Here is a 15,961-nt window from a genome sequence, read left to right on the forward strand (position 1 = left end):
TCCTGCCTATACATCCGAAGGAAACAAAAACAAGAATTTGAAAAGATACATGCACCCCAAGGTACATAGCAACTGTATGAACAGGAGTCAGCATACGGAAGCAACACAAGTGTCTGTCGGCAGAAAATGGATACAGGTGGTACGATGTATACGCACGACGGAATAATGCTCAGCCGTGCAGAAGAATGATTTCTGCCGTTTGTGACATTGGTGGTTCTCTGCACTATGAGGCTTAGTGAAGTAAGTCAGACAAAGGCAAATGCTCTACGATATCACTTGTATGTGGAATCTAAACATTAATAGAAGTGAATAAATATAACAACAGGAAAACAGACACACAGATAGACAGATCAAATTTGTGGTTACCCGCGTGGAGAGGAGAGGGGGAAGGGGCTACGTAAGGACAGGGAATTAACAAATACCAACTACTATGTATAAAATACATAGGCTACTAGGACTATTGCACAGCACAGGGAGTAGAGTCAGTGCTTCTGATAACTTCAACTGGAATGTAGTCTCTAAAAGAATTGAATCACCATTTGGTATGCTGTCCACCTGAAACTAAAGTAACGTTGTCAATGAAGTGTATTTAACTTAAGTATATGTACATACACAAATTCATATCAAACTAAGGAACCATCTTCAAATTCCACCCACCACACTGGGGATCAATCATGCTTCTCTGTGGGGCGGGACTCCAAGACATTGGGCCAAGAAGACGACTCAGGTTACGAAAATGGACATGGCTCCGGCCCCGAGACACACGAGGTCTTGGGACGCTGGTCCAGACTGCGTTCTTTCTCTGAAACTACCTTACGTTACGTGAGGCTCATTTGCTGTTCATGAGGCCTTTTCCATGTCAGACAATGACTGAGCCATGTGTGTGCCCAAGGCCTTCCAGGCCGCTGTCCGTGGTCCTGACTCGGACTAGCAGGCTCTCTCAGCTACTGTCCATGGTTCTGCTTCTGCTGCTCTGCACGGGGTAATGATATTTTTAGATTAAACACACTTTGCCCTTTTAGGGTAGTTTTAGGCCAACAGATACGTTGAGCAGAAAGTCACAGAGTTCCATAACTTCCAGTGCCCCCACACGTACGCCCAGTTTCACCTATTATGAACATCTATCTCCAGTGTGCTACACTTGTCAGAAATGATGAGCCAACTTAGTACATTATGATTAACTGAAGCCCATAGGCAACACCATGGCTCACTATCATCTGCACAGTTCTATGAGTTTTGACAAACGCATGGTGTCATTTGCATCCAGAAGCCCCGAGGCTGCTGTCCATGGAACTGCCTTGATCAGGTACACTGTTCAGACTGCTGCCCATCGGTCCACCATTTCAGCAACACACAGTACAATTTCACTGCCTTAAGACCCCCTGTACCTCACCTCCTCATTTCCCACCCCTCCCACACAAACTCCTGGCAGCCACTCATCTTCTCATTGCCTCCATAGATGAGCTCCTTCAAATACCGTGTAGTAGGAATCTCACAGACAGTATAGCCTTCTCCGGTTGGCTCCTTTCACTTAGCAATGTGCATTTTCATTTCCCCATGTCCTTTTGTGCCTCAATGGCTCATTTCTTCTTCTTTTTGAATGGTCATTTCTTACTTTGGGGGACTATGGGAGGGTAATTAATTTTTCTTAATGGAGATACTGGGGATTGAAGCAAGGACCTCATGCATGCTAAGCACACGCTCTATCATTGATCGATACCGTCCCCCCATTTCTTCTCCTATTAACTTCTTTTTACAACAGCTTTATTGAGATACAATTGATACACAAAATAAACGCATATATTCGAGGTACACCTGAGATTGCACATATGCAGACACCTGTGAAACCATCATTACTGTCAAGGTAGTCGATATATCCATTCCTCTAGAAGTTTCCTTGTGCTTTGGGTCTATTGGGATGGGGGGAGGAGCACACGTATGTGAAGAACATTTATCACGAAATCTACTCTCTTAACAAATATCTGGGTCCACAATGCAGTGTTGTAAACCGTAGGCACAATGTTACACACAGAGCCTCGGAATAGAACTCATTTTGCATAACTGGAAATTTATACCTATTGAATCACAGCAGAATCAAAGAATATCACCACAGAAAATCAATGAAGCACAAAAGAAAGAAGCAAGAAGGAATAGAGGAACAAATTAACTATAAGACAGACAGAGAACTATTAAAAACAACAGTGATAATAGGCCTTTCCCTGCCACAATTACCTTAAATGTAAACGGATTAAATTATCAGAGCAAAAGATAGAGAGCGGCTGAGTGGATAACAAGCAAGGTCCAAATCTGTGCCATCACAAGGGACTCACTTTAGGTTTAAGGACACATGTAGGCTGGACATGAAGGGATGGAAAAAGGTACTCCATGAGAAAGGCAAACAAAAGGAAGCAAGGATGGGTACACTTGGACAAAATAGACTTGAAGGTAAAAACAGTCATAAGACACCCAGAAGGACGCTATACAATGATGAAAAACTCAATTCTTCACAGACGGCTTTGTGCTTTTTATTCTGAAATCCTATTCCACTGTCTGGATGCATCCACTCACCTACTGAGGGACATCCTGGGCGCATCCAAGTTTGAGTTAAGCTACGAACAAAGCATCTGCAGACATTTATGAACCATAAACATCGCTGCGCAGATTTGGGGTGGGCATGAGTTTTCAGCCCATTTGAACAGGTGAGTATCTAGGAATGCAGTTGCTGGGTTGTATGGCAAGATTAGGTTTAGATTTTGGAGAACCTGCCGAGCTCTCCTGCAGACGGGCTCTTCCGTTTTGCACCCACCCGCAGCGGAGGAGGCCTCCTGCTGCCCCACACCCTCACCAGCGTTGGGAGGTGCCGGGTTTCGGTGTTGCTTCTGGACGTCCACCGTTCTAACAGCTGCGTGGTGGTCTTACTTGTTTTCACTTACAGGCTCCAGCGACGTAGGACGTGGAGGAAACTTGCGCTTCCTTCTCTGCATCTGTGAGTCTTCTTAGGTGACAGGTCTGTCCAGGGCTTTTAGTCACTTTTAACTGGGTTGTTGCTTTCCTTGTTGCTGACTTTTAACAGTTCTCTGCATATTTCGGACACGAGTCCTTTATCAGATACGAGGTTTGCAGATGTGTGATTCTCCCAGTCTCTGGCCTGCCTTTCATTCTCTCGACAGTGTCTTCCACAGGCAGGCATTTTCCACTTCAGTTAAGTTCAGCTAGTGACTTCTTTTTCGTGGAATGCGCTTTTGGTGTGGTACCTCCTGGCTCTTCGCCGAATCAAGGTCACCTAGATTCCCATGGTTCCGTTCTTTGCGTTGAGGTCAACGACCCACTGTGAGTCAACTTCATGACCACTGTGAGTATGTGCCTCAGCTCGTTTCCTGCTGGGATGCAGGTGCTCCACCACCACTTGGTGAACAGAGCCCCTTCTCCATTAGGTTGCCTTCGCTCCAGGCGAGCTCTCAGAGGTGTTCCTGGGCAGCGAGAGTTCACTCCCTTATCTGAGCTCCTTTGGTGCTTCTAGAATGTTCTGCCACTGAGGGGGACATGCAATCAAATGGCCTTCAGCCATCTGCAGAAAAATTATTTCTAACAGAATTTGCACCCAAACCAAGGATAAAGTGTAAAGGTAGAATAAAGGCATCCCCTGACAGGCAAGATCTCAGACAACGTCCCTCCAGGCATCCTCTCTCAGGAAGACAGCAGACGGCCTTTGGACCTGAACTCTCCACGTCAGCTGCCTGCGCCCCGGCCGATCATGGACTCCAGCCACCGTCATTGTGCCAGTCACTTCTTTACGACAAATCTCTTTCTAGATACAGATACAGACCGTATACACAGAGGTAGGGGTACATCCTACGGATTCCGTTCCCCTGGAGACTAACACACCCTGGGGCACAACGCAGTCTTCTTCCAACCCACAGGAGCCGACTGACTCCAGAGAGGATGGGAGGGCAGGTCCACGGCACTCAGCAGCGTTCCTGAAGAGGGGGTCTAAACTGCACTGGAAAGCCAGCTCAAGGGCCCAGCATCGATGCTTAGTTAAGTCTAAAGCACGTGCTTCCACACGTACAACGTGGGAACGTCCAGTTACACGCACTGGGTCTGTTCACAACGCAGCGCATTTCCTCCTAAACGGTACATCAAGTGATTGAGCCTCGTAGAAGGAACAGCATCCTGGATTAGAACGGCAGCAAGTGTCACAAACCTGCTGGAAAGCAGAGTGGATCCCTCCCGCGGGCGGCCCCACTCGGCTTGCTCACTGGCTGCCCAGCACTCGAGCTGCTCAGAAAGGCACCTTCGTGCGGTCCTGCTGTGAGGAGCATGAGCCGTTCTCCACCTTCGGAGACAAAACGCTGGCTTCCTGTAAGAAAAAATATGGTGCTGCCCAGGGTCCTTGCGCTTCGCCTGGCCGTGTGGGTGAGCTTCCCCCGTCAGGATCTGTGGCACCAAGTTCACCACACGGAGCAGAGGGAGGCGGCCCAGGCCAGCCAGCGCGTTCCAGAGCCACGTCCCGGCCCTCTCCGACCCTCTCCACGCCCTCGTCTCTGGCTGCTGCGCTTCTCAGTGAGGGGCTGGGGGACGCACACCTGACGGCAGCTTGTCAGCTGAGCTGGAGCCTCAGCCAAGGGACAGCCTTGGAGCAGGTGGGCCCTGGAAGAAGCCCCCGGGACACAGGAGACTGGGGCTCAAGAAGGTGGCTGTGCCCCCAGTCCCAGGTGAGTCCCCGGGAGGCACCCCATAAGTGAGGGTCCTTGGCTTCACACGGGGCAGAACTCAAGAGCAAGCCGTGGGTCAGGAAGAGTAGGTTACTCAGACAGAGGCACACTCCGCAGACAGAGCGCGGGCGTCTCGCTCAGCAGGGAGAGCGGCCACGCGGAGCGGGGGCGCTGGTTCCCATGGGCTCAGTAGCGTCGCATGCTAACTAGTGGGGGGATCGTTCCAGCCGCCTTGGGGAAGGGGCAGGGGGTCCCAGGACGTGGGCCACCACCCACTTGTTAGCCTTATGGCCAGCCTCAGAACTGTCCTGGCCCCTGTGGGCACGCCATTCACCAGGCTGGTATGTTACAACGAGCCGACAATGAAGCTCAAGGCCAACTGGAAGTCAACTCTTCCACCATCTTGGGCCTCAAGATCTATTGGGGGTTGAGTCTCCCACCGTCTCCGTGCTAATTGCTGTGTCATTCCTTTAATGGCGGTGCCCTGCCCCCTTCCCTCCTGTCCCCCCCACGCAGCAGACCTCAGCGGCAGAGAAACCTGTGAGCCCCCGGGAGTGGTTTAGCACAAATCCTCTCCCGGGGCCGCAGCCTTCCGTTGCTCCCTGACTCCTCTGGACCCCTCTCGCTCCCCACACCTTCCTCCAAGGGGGGCTGCGGGCTCCCGTGCCCATCAGCCGCCAGCCACTGGGATAAGAGCGTCAGCACCCAGGGAACGGCGGGAGCAAGGCCCAGCCAGCGCCTTGGCCCCACGTTGGCTAACTCCGTCTGCGGCTCTCGCCCAGGGGCCGTCCTGCATTTCCTCCTCCTGGAAACGCACAGCCTCCCCGCACTGGTCAACAGCTCCATCCTCCAAACACAGACTCAGCTCCTCTCCCTGCTCCAGCACAGGGCGCACCCGCCAAGCAGCCTGCCTGCCGTCCTGGTGGGTCTCAGCCCAGGCTGGTCTCTGCCGTGGGAGGTAGGGTGCAGCAGGAGTCAAGACACCAATCCCTACTCTGCCTCCGTCACACTCCATGTGATGGGCCTGGAGGGGCAGGCTTGAGTGTTACTGATGGCGCCCCAGTCATAAAACTCTGCTTGGACGGGGCACGGGGAGGGGGCTTTCTGATTAAAAGATGCAGGCTCAGGGAGCTGAGAAGTCAGGGGTGTGGCCCAGCAGGAGCCCCAGGAGCTGCCCTCCCGCCTACACGGTTCAGACGGATACCTCCAAGGAGACCGCTGGAGAAGGCAGTGCTGGGGGAGCCGCCTGCTGACACAGGCATGAGCTGAGCGTGGGGACCCGAGCCCTGCACACCTCCACACGGTCCGTCTAATCCATACAACATGGACGCAAGGGTCGTTTTGAGCTGCAGGCAATTAAAAAAGCAGACACAAGGCAATCTCTCCGCCTCCTGCCTTTTACAAGGCAAAGCAGGGCGATACCTGAGGACACAGCAGACCCTTATCAGCACCTGTCAGCGCCTGCCCTGCGAGCCTGCCTCACTCCCTCTCCCATTAACCCACGTACCTACCTTCCCCGCTACACTGACCAGAGACACAAAGTCCCTCTCTTTGCCTTCACCCTTGCCTACAACTCAAGTCCTTTAGTTCGGGTCTATACACCCAGTGTTAACCCCCTGCCCCCGTACTCATCCAGGGCACCCTCTGTTCCTATCTTCTAATCACTCTGGGAGATGCTTTTTTCAGAAACCTGAGGTGGAAGGGGGAACTGGCCCCCTCTTCTACAAGAGCAAGCCTCTCCCCGACCTGACAAGGGGCAAGCCAAGTCTGAGACTTCCTACGGTGAGAGCCCTGGCAAAGAGGAGGGAACGTGCACAGGGAGGTGTCCATCAGCCCTGCAGGAAGACAGCCAGGCAGCTTCCACCTCTAGCTACCTCCATCTGATCCCTGTCCAGCCGGTACTGGGAGTGCCAGGAGGCACTAGAGATCTGTGTTGAGGCAGGAGTGCAGAATGAAATGGGGATCCGAGCTGGGAGGACCAGGGTGCACTGCAGATCTGTGCTGGGAGGACCAGGGTGTAGAGCAGTTCTGTGCTGGACGACCAGAATGCACAAAAGATCTGAGCTGGGAGGACCACGGTGGAGAGAAGATCTGTGCTAGGAGGATGAGGGTGCACAGAAGATCTGAGCTGGGAGGACCACAAGGCACGGGAGATCTGAGCTGGGAGGACCAGGATGCACAGGAGACCATCTACAGCAACCAGCCCAGGAAGCCGCCTGCTCCCCACACGGCAGACCTGCAGGAAGTGAGACCTCTACCTCCAGTGAAAGTCCAAGAAGCCGAACAACCTGTAACAGCACCCCCATGCCCAGCAGGGGTGTGACCAATAACCGACAGCGTCCATCATTTTGTCCCTGTGTCCGGCTTAGGACCCACATGAGAAAGCCGGACGTGCCCCCAGCCATCACAGGGGCGCCTGCATCTCGTCCCTGGTCCAGCTTCCCCAGCCCACCGCCCCATCACGCACCACGGAGCTCGCCCTTTTTCTCTAAAGAACCTTTCTATACACAGAAAATATTTTAATAGATTAACATACTATTTATTATACGCTATGCATACATGTATTAGAAACACATGTCACACACGTGTGTCTGTGTACAGTAACGCTGAACAGTACATACACGTAAAAAAACCGCGAAGCTCTCCCGCGTCCCTGCCTGCCTGGAGGCTCTGCCAAGCCCGGTGCTGGGTGTGGACGCCCTGGCTGCACCAGCTCGGAATAATCAGGCTCTCCTTATCCTGTTAAAGCATTTTCAGCAACTTAGGAGACACAAGGTCTCATGACAGTGGCTCACAGTCGCTGTTAAAAAGCAGCCCCAAATGCATCTTGGGACCTAGACACAAGCGGAGACGAAGGTGAAGGTGGCGGAGTGGGTCTGAGCAGGGGCGGTGATCCCCGGAGGAAGCGAGCAGAGCAGGGGTGGCGGGCGGTCCTGTGGGGCCCAGCAGAGCGCCTGGGCTGGACTCCGCTCTGTGCAGGCCGGAAGGGGCGCAGCACGCATGTCGCCCACCCAGCCCTTGTAGGACACGTGCCCGGGAAGCCCCCTTCCCCACCCGCGGCTCTTCTGAAGTGGGCACTGCGTTGTCCCCCAGGGACCCTGATGCTGCAGGCACAGAACAGCCCAGGGGTGCGCACGGGGCTTGGAGTGAGCTGCGGCACTCCAAGACAGGAGAAGCTGAAGGTCCCCGCCCCACTCCTGGGGCACACGCAGCGGTGGAGGGCCTGCGCCCTATTGCTCAGCCAGACAGCCTTCTTCCAGCCCCAGAGACCACCGTGAACTCTGCAGCACAGAAGACAGCTGCTGCTGGGGAAACAGCTTCCCTCTGACCTTGCGTGTTACACCGCCCTGCGGTCAGAGATGGGGGACAGGGATGGAGCCACGGATGGAGGGAGAGAAGAGGCTTGGACCCAGAGGAAGACAGCCACCCACCCAAGAGGCCGTGCTGGCAGGCGGACAGGACAAAGCTGGGGTTAGGCTGCAGCCTGTGCCCACCGCACTCACCAGAGAGGAGAGAGGTGACCACTGGCCCTGGGAGGACCGGGGGCTCAGGGCGGAGGCCGGGTACCCCAGGCAACAGTCAGCCAAGCGGGCAGCACCCCTGTGGGAGGTAGGGAACAGGTGACCGCCGAGACTCCCACTCTCAGCCCAAGGTCCCAGGACACCACTCGCCCCACCCCCGGGCACCCATGTGAGACGCCTCTGCTGTGTCTGGACTCCCCCAGGTGATCTGAGACAGAAACCACCCAGAGAAAAGGGAACTTCAGGAAGCAGGCAGTGCCACCGGTTTCAGTCCTGTTCTTAGTGTTCGCAGGGTTGCGGGCAGTCAGCTCACATCTACGGGAATCCAGCCAAGAAATCCTAGGAACTGGGGCTGCAGGCACAGAGATCAGCCTGGAGGAGCGCAGGTGCCTGGGGCCAGAGGAGGGAAGGGGTGGCGGCAGCACGGATACCCAGGCTGCAGGGGAGCCACCTCCATGGCTTCCACCTTCGGTGAGTGCAGCCCAAGAGGAGCAGGGGCAGAGGGAGCGCAGGGGGGCATTGGAGGGGAGGCCCCACCTCAGGGACCGCACAAGGCTCCAGGAGCAGCTGAGTAGAAGGCTGGGAGCTGGTGGGCACAGGCAACCGTCCCACCACCTGGAAGGTCCAGGGACCAGGGGAGACTTCTGGGGACACTGGGGACACAAAAGAGGGTGAAGGTACCCCAAGGACGAGGAGCCCTGCTGGGAGGGGCCCAGGGTGGGGCTCCAGGGAGAAAGCCAGCCCTGCTGGGAGGGCACCAGGGTGGGACTCCAGGTAGAAAGCCAGCCCTGCTGGGAGGGCACCAGGGTGGGACTCCAGGGAGAAAGCCATCCCTGCTGGGAGGGCACCAGGGTGGGACTCCAGGGAGAAAGCCATCCCTGCTGGGAGGGCACCAGGGTGGGACTCCAGGGAGAAAGCCATCCCTGCTGGGAGGGCACCAGGGTGGGACTCCAGGTAGAAAGCCATCCCTGCTGGGAGGGCACCAGGGTGGGACTCCAGGGAGAAAGCCAGCCCTGCTGGGAGGGCACGAGGGTGGGACTCCAGGGAGAAAAGCCAGCCCTGGGGATAACACAGGGGTCAGGGAGTGGAGTGGAACTACGCTGAGGGCTCTGCGTTGCCCCAGAAGATCAGAGGCTGCCAAGGGCCAGCACCAGGGACAAAGGTCAGGGAGGTTGAAAGTAAGAGGTGTCAGAACACCTGGAGGTCAAGGAGGGCAGCCCCAGGCGCTCTAAAATACATGGAGCTCGTGCACATGAGCAGAAGCCTGGGAGTGGATGGGGGCAAGAAGCTAACTTGGAGTTCAAGAGTATTTGGAGCTTGTGCAAGTGAGAGGCCACTGAAGGGCAGGAGGGCAGGGGGACAGCCTCAGGGGTTCAAGGGAGCTGGTTGAGCTTGTGCAGGTGAGCAGAGGGCTGCGAGGGCAGGGGGCAGCCCCAAGGGGCTCCTGGGAGCAGGTTGAGCTTCTGCAGGGGAGCAGACGGCTGGGAGGGCAGGGAGCAGCCCTGAGGGGCTCCAGGGAGGAGGTTGAGCTTGTTCGGGACAGCAGAGGGCTGGGAGGGCAGGGCGCATCCCCAGGGGCTCCAGGGAGCAGGTTGAGCTTCTGTAGGTGAGCAGAGGTTTGGGAGAGCAGAGAGCATCCCCAGGGCCTCTAGGGAGCAGGTTGAGCTTCTGCAGGGGAGCAGAAGGCAGGGAGAGCAGGGGGCAGCCCCAGAGGTTCCAGGGAGCTGGTAGAGCTTGTATTGCTGAACAGGGGGATGGGAGGGCAGGAGGCAGCTTACAGAGGTCCAGGAAGCCAGTTGTAATTGTGAGAATGAGCAAAGGGTCCACACAACAGCGGGGCTCCCCTGTAGCTAGCGGATTAAAGCCCGGACCTAAGGTACAGCCACACGAGGAGCTGAGCCAGGTTGACGGCTGTGGGGATGGTCAGAGGGGCCAGGGCTGCTCCTGGCCAGTGTCTCCTGGGACAAGGGTCTCAGAGGCTGCCAGTGAGCAGGGGGCTGAGGTCAGAGGACAGGGACATGGGAGCTACAAGCTGGGGTGGCGTCAGGGGCCCAGGTGTGAGGGGTAAGTGAGCTGAGGGGCTCCAGCTGGAGGACCAGAAGAGGGACAGGAGCTCCCCGAGGCACAGACTCCGCAGCCTGGCTGAGGCCACAGGGATGAAAGGGGAGGGGCCAAGGAGGAGGCCTGCAGGGCCAGGGTCCAGGGGGCCAGGGGCCAGGGTCCAGGGGGCCAGGGGCCAGGGCCCAGGTGCTCTGGCTGCAGAGCTGACCCAGAAGACACGGGCGCGGAGGGCAAACAGCAGGCCAGGCAAGGGGCCACGAGCAGGCTTCTGGGTGGTGGAGGCCCACCACGCCAAGGAGAGGCCCGCTCACCCAGGGCAGGGCCGGGCAGTGGCAACAGGACGGTGAGCTCAGGGGACCAGCAGACGCTGGCCAGGAGCAGGCAGCACTGGTCAGGACTCAGACACAGGGCTCAGTCAGGCCAGGCACTTGCAGGAGGTCAGGGACCTGGGGGGCTGTCACCCAGGTGATCACCCAGCGCTGACCCACAGCTACAGAGGCACGAGGCGTCAGGTGGTGAGGGCCCTGCCGGCCAGCTGCTTTGCAGACAATCTGGAAGCACGTGGGCGCTGGGCTCAGGGGTGCCCAGACCTGGGCTCGTGACACCCTGCCTGGACCCTCCCAGGGGTGAAGCCCTGGTGGTCACACGGCCTGCTTTCTTGCAGCCTCCACCAAGGCCCCATCGGCCTATCCTCTGACTGCTAGATGCGGGGACACGCCTGGCTCCACGGTGGCCTTCGGCTGCCTGGTCTGGGGCTACATCCCTGAGCCGGTGACGGTGACCTGGAATTCAGCCGCTGTGTCCAGCGACATCCACACCTTCCCATCTGTTCTCATGTCCTTGGGGCTCTACTCACTCAGCAGCTTAGTGACTCTGCCCACCAGCACCTCGACCGGAAAGACCTTCATCTGCAACGTAGCCCACCCAGCCAGCAGCACCAAGGTGGACAAGAGTGTGGATAAGTAGACAGGCCTCAGGGCGGGCGTCCACTCCCAGACAGGACCGAGGTCAGCCCTCCGCCCGGCTCGAACCACATGGCAGGATGGCAACCTCTGCCCAGAGTATCAGAGGAGGAGCAGTCTCCTCGCCTGAAGGCCTCCCAGGCAATGGGAGGGGTCCTCTGGGTGTTTCTATCAGGTCCAAGGTGGGCACAGGATGCACACCTCTACCGCACATAGCTCGTGCTGGACCTGCCAAAATCTATCCCTGACATATGCCCGCCCCAACAGACCTGTCGCCCTCACCCATAAACCTCCTGTCTGCTTTCTTTGCAGAACCCAAGATACCCCAACCACAACCAAAACCACAACCACAACCGCAACCACAACCAAAACCACAACCAAAACCTGAACCAGAATGCACGTGTCCCAAATGTCCAGGTGAGTAAGACAAGCCACTCCCTTTTAACAAGGAGGTGGCCACAGCCCTGGCGTGCTGGGAATACATGTGTCCTGGAGAAGGCTGGCCCAGGTGCTAACTGCCCACCCTGTCTTCCCTGCCAGCCCCTGAGCTCCTGGGAGGGCCCTCTGTCTTCATCTTCCCCCCGAAACCCAAGGACGTCCTCTCCATTTCTGGGAGGCCCGAGGTCACATGTGTTGTGGTGGACGTGGGCCAGGAAGACCCCGAGGTCAGTTTCAACTGGTACATTGATGGCGTTGAGGTGCGAACGGCCAACACGAAGCCAAAGGAGGAACAGTTCAACAGCACGTACCGCGTGGTCAGCGTCCTGACCATCCAGCACCAGGACTGGCTGACGGGGAAGGAGTTAAAATGCAAGGTCAACAACAAAGCTCTCCCGGCCCCCATCGAGAGGACCATCTCCAAGGCCAAAGGTGGGACGGACAACGGGCGCGGGAGGGTCCTGTGGGGCTGCTCAGAGTGACCGTCGGGCGCTCAGACACACCTGTCCCCACAGGGCAGACCCGGGAGCCGCAGGTGTACACCCTGGCCCCACACCGGGAAGAGCTGGCCAAGGACACCGTGAGCATAACCTGCCTGGTCAAAGGCTTCTACCCAGCTGACATCAACGTTGAGTGGCAGAGGAACGGGCGGCCGGAGTCAGAGGGCGCCTACGCCACCACGCTGCCCCAGCTGGACAATGACGGGACCTACTTCCTCTACAGCAAGCTCTCGGTGGGAAAGAACACGTGGCAGCGGGGAGAAACCTTCACCTGTGTGGTGATGCACGAGGCCCTGCACAACCACTCCACCCAGAAATCCATCACCCAGTCTTCGGGTAAATGAGCCTCACCCCGGCACCCCAGCGAACCCCCCTCCTCGAGGCCCTCAGGGTCCGGCGTGGACGCCTGAGCCCCACCCCTGCGTACATACCTCCCGGGCGAGCATGAAATAAAACACCCAGTGCCTCCCTGGGGCCCTGCAACCCTGTCATGGTTCTTTCCGAGCAGAGCTCCGGCGCTCGCCGGGCACGCGGGAGGCGGGGGCAGGCCAGGCTCTGAGGACAAACTTGGTGCCAACGGAGGCAGGCAGCAGCCCGAGGCCACAGAGGGGGCTCTGCCAGAGGCAGCAGCTCCCCAGGGTCCAGCGTCCGGTCAGAACCTACTCAGGCTGTAGTGTGTAGAGCGGACGGGTAGAGCCTCGCAGGAACCCTCACGGAAATGAGTGCACAGTTCTTCCCACCTCTGTCCAAGCCCAACTTTGGGACAGTGGCAGGTCCTTGTCCCCGCAGTTCCCGTCCCCGGGGCCTTGAGAGTCCACGTGCTGACACCCTGTCAACATGGGAGCCACGCCTGACCGGCGATGGGGGCACAGGCCTCCTGCTCCCAGGACACACGGAGATCAGGCCCCACCCTCCCGCAGGCGAGGTGCTCAGGGCCAGATCTGTACCCTCGAGGGGACACTCACCCAGACCCATAGGAAACAAGCCCTCTCATGGAGCACACCAGCCTGCACACCCCTCGTCCACCTGCAAACTCACGCACACGCATGTGCCTGTGCAACTGCACACAAGGGCACAACCACAAAACTGCACACAAGCCAGCCTTCCTCACTGGGTCCTCAACGGGGTACCCACCCGGGGCCAGACCAGAACCTGGAGCCGGGTCTCGTGAACCCTCTGTGGACACCAGCTTGGTCCCCACTCCTCAAAGCCCCAGCAGCACTGACCACACTGGCCGCCTCAGAACCCCACCCCTCCTCTCCCCAGGACACCTGCGTCCCCTCCTCAACACACAGAGACTCAACACCCCACTGGTCCCTAGCACAACCACCCCACCCCCTCGGGCACACAGGGACACCCCAAGGTTGCCTCCGCCCTTCCCTGCAATACGAACCACCACAAACCTGCTCTGCAGACCCCTGCCGTTTAGGCCTGGCCTCCAGTGGGAAGGAAAGCAGGGGTCAGGGCAACCTCTCCCAAGAGGACCCCATGAAACGCACTGCAGAGGAGTGGATGAGGGACCCCCACGGGCCAGGCTTACATATGGCCCAAGGAGTCCGGCCAAGACTGAGGCCAAAGCTGGAGGAATAGGGGACACAAGGTCGGTACCCAGGGATTGACATAAGGGAACCATTGATCCAGCCCCCCAGGGGGATACTAGTGCCCCACCCGCCCTGTCACACAGCTGACCACCCCTCCCTGTCCAGAGCCACTCCTGGAGGAGGAGAGCTGTGCCGAGGCCCAGAGCGGGGAGCTGGATGGGCTGTGGACCACCATCTCCATCTTCATCACCCTCTTCCTGCTCAGCGTGTGCTACAGCGCCACAGTGACCCTCTTCAAGGTGGGCGGGCCAGGCCAGCTGTCCCTGCTGTCCCCACACAGTGCCCGCACAGTCCCCCTTCCCTGTCCACTCCCTGTCCCTCCCTGTCCCTCCCTGTCCCCTTCCTGTCCCCTCACAGTCCCGTCACTGTCTCCTCACTCTCCCCTCTTGTCCTTTCTGTCCACTGTCTGTCCTTCTCTGTCTCTCCAGTCCATTCTGTTCTCTCACTGTCCCTCTCTGTCCCTGTCGGGACCTCGCTGTACGTAGCTATGCCCACGCAGTCCTCGCGCCACCCCACCGGAGCACACTCGCGGCCGGCAGTCCCCGGGCTGGGAGGCCAGGTCCTTGGGGGAAGCTGGCATGGGGGCCCCGGCTGTGCTCAAACCCGCCGTCCCTGCAGGTGAAGTGGATCTTCTCCTCGGTGGTGGAGCTGAAGCGGACGATCGTCCCAGACTACAGAAACATGATCGGGCAGGGGGCCTAGCGTGTCCTCTGGGGGTGTCCACGGCCACCCCAGACCCCAGAGGTACCCCGATCATCGCTCCGAGCTGCTCAGCCACTACTCCGCCCGCTGCCCTGCCAGCTCTGACCTCTCGGCCGTCCTCAACCACACCTCCATCCTCCGACCTCACGGCCAACACCGACCACACCCTGCACCCTGCCCACCTTCAGGGGACCAAGTGGACAGCAGGTGCTACCACCAACCTGAGCTGAGGGGTCTGCCTGTCCTCACCGGGAGTGCCCGGGGCACCCTGGGGTTCCTCTGGAATAGCAGGAAGCTGGCATCCCGGGACAGTGGGCACGGCCCGCTCTCTGTGGACACCATCAGGCCAGATGACCAAGGACGGTTCCAAACAGGAGGCACACTGTGTGAGATGTCTGCTGGAACAGTGCTGCCCCGGACGACCTCACTCAGCAGGGAAGCTTCTGGATGTGCCACCAACGGTCAGCAGAGTACTCAGCTCTGAGAAGGGCCTGGGCCCATGGCCCCTACAGGAGCCAGGCCTGCCAGGAAGGGGGTGAGGTCTCCCAACTCCAGCTTCCCAGAGACGGGCCTGGTGACCGCGTCCCCCACGGGCAGAACGCAGCCTCGCTGGACAGAGCAAGAGGGACACTGGCAAAACAGGGCAGTGGCCGCAGCCAGCCAGTCCTGTGACCAGAAGCCTGAGACACCTTCAGCAGGAGCTCCCTCACTGGGCGGTGTGGTGAGAGGCGAGCCCCGGGAGGAGGGAGCCCGACAGCCTGGCGTCCCGGCCCCAGACCCCTGGGCCTCTCCTGTCTTCTCCTTGGATGGGGAGGGGCAGGCCCCACTGCCGGGTGGTGGCGGGGGAGGGGGGGCGCTACAGCCAGAGGTCACGCCAGGCCTGGCTTGGGAAGCTGTGCATCCTTTCTAAACGTCTGGCACCCACGAACTTTCTGCACTGTTTATCTTTGGGTGGGTTTTTTGTTGGGAGACTCTGGCTTGTCATGTTTTGAGTTGTTCAGACAATAAAGCATCCTATACCATTCCATAGCTCTCTGGGAATCGCTCTGTGTTGCGGCCCCTCCCCTGGTGCCTCCACAGCCTGGCCGCCCTCCACACCCTCCCAGCCCCAGGCCCCAGTTCTAACCACACCACACCCATCCCTGGGGTTCCCTGGGGGCGCGGAGTCAGCAGCAAGTCCCAGGTGTCGGACGCCTGGTCAGCATGGCTGCTGTAACACGCAGCACAGTCAGGTTGGAACCACAGAAATGATTGTCTCCCGTCCTGGAGCGGCACGTCCCAGGTCGAGGAGCGTGAGGGCCACTGTGCCCACCGGCTGCCAAGGCGGCAGGGCCGGAGTCAGGACTCGGTCCACCCGGGAGGCCAGAACCTGAGCTCCAGTCCCTCCTGGTGGTTCCATCTCAAAGGAACAGTCTCAGGTCCCGGGTTGTAGGAGACACAGCACTCCCCAGAGGGCAGACA

At 58.4% G+C, this 15,961-nt stretch overlaps 1 protein-coding gene and 1 gene segment (V, D, J or C); both read left to right on the forward strand.

Annotated features, from left to right (window-relative positions):
- Positions 1–12,680, forward strand: part of LOC105062021 (uncharacterized) — a 113,813-nt gene extending 101,133 nt beyond the window's left edge. The window contains exons 9-12 of the mRNA XM_074364830.1: positions 10,962–11,249; positions 11,506–11,676; positions 11,800–12,129; positions 12,213–12,680. Coding sequence (XP_074220931.1) covers positions 10,962–11,249; positions 11,506–11,676; positions 11,800–12,129; positions 12,213–12,541 — 1,118 coding nt within the window. The 3' untranslated portion in view covers positions 12,542–12,680. The remainder of the gene's footprint in view (positions 1–10,961; positions 11,250–11,505; positions 11,677–11,799; positions 12,130–12,212) is intronic.
- Positions 12,681–13,057: 377 nt separating this feature from the next.
- Positions 13,058–15,525, forward strand: LOC141577857 (immunoglobulin heavy constant gamma 1-like). The segment is given in 3 exon segments: positions 13,058–13,117; positions 13,858–14,037; positions 14,417–15,525. Coding segments are annotated over 3 exon segments (324 nt in total).
- Positions 15,526–15,961: the final 436 nt, after the last annotated feature.

This window comes from Camelus bactrianus, chromosome 6 (genome assembly GCF_048773025.1).
Source record: "Camelus bactrianus isolate YW-2024 breed Bactrian camel chromosome 6, ASM4877302v1, whole genome shotgun sequence".
Lineage (NCBI taxonomy): Eukaryota > Metazoa > Chordata > Mammalia > Artiodactyla > Camelidae > Camelus > Camelus bactrianus.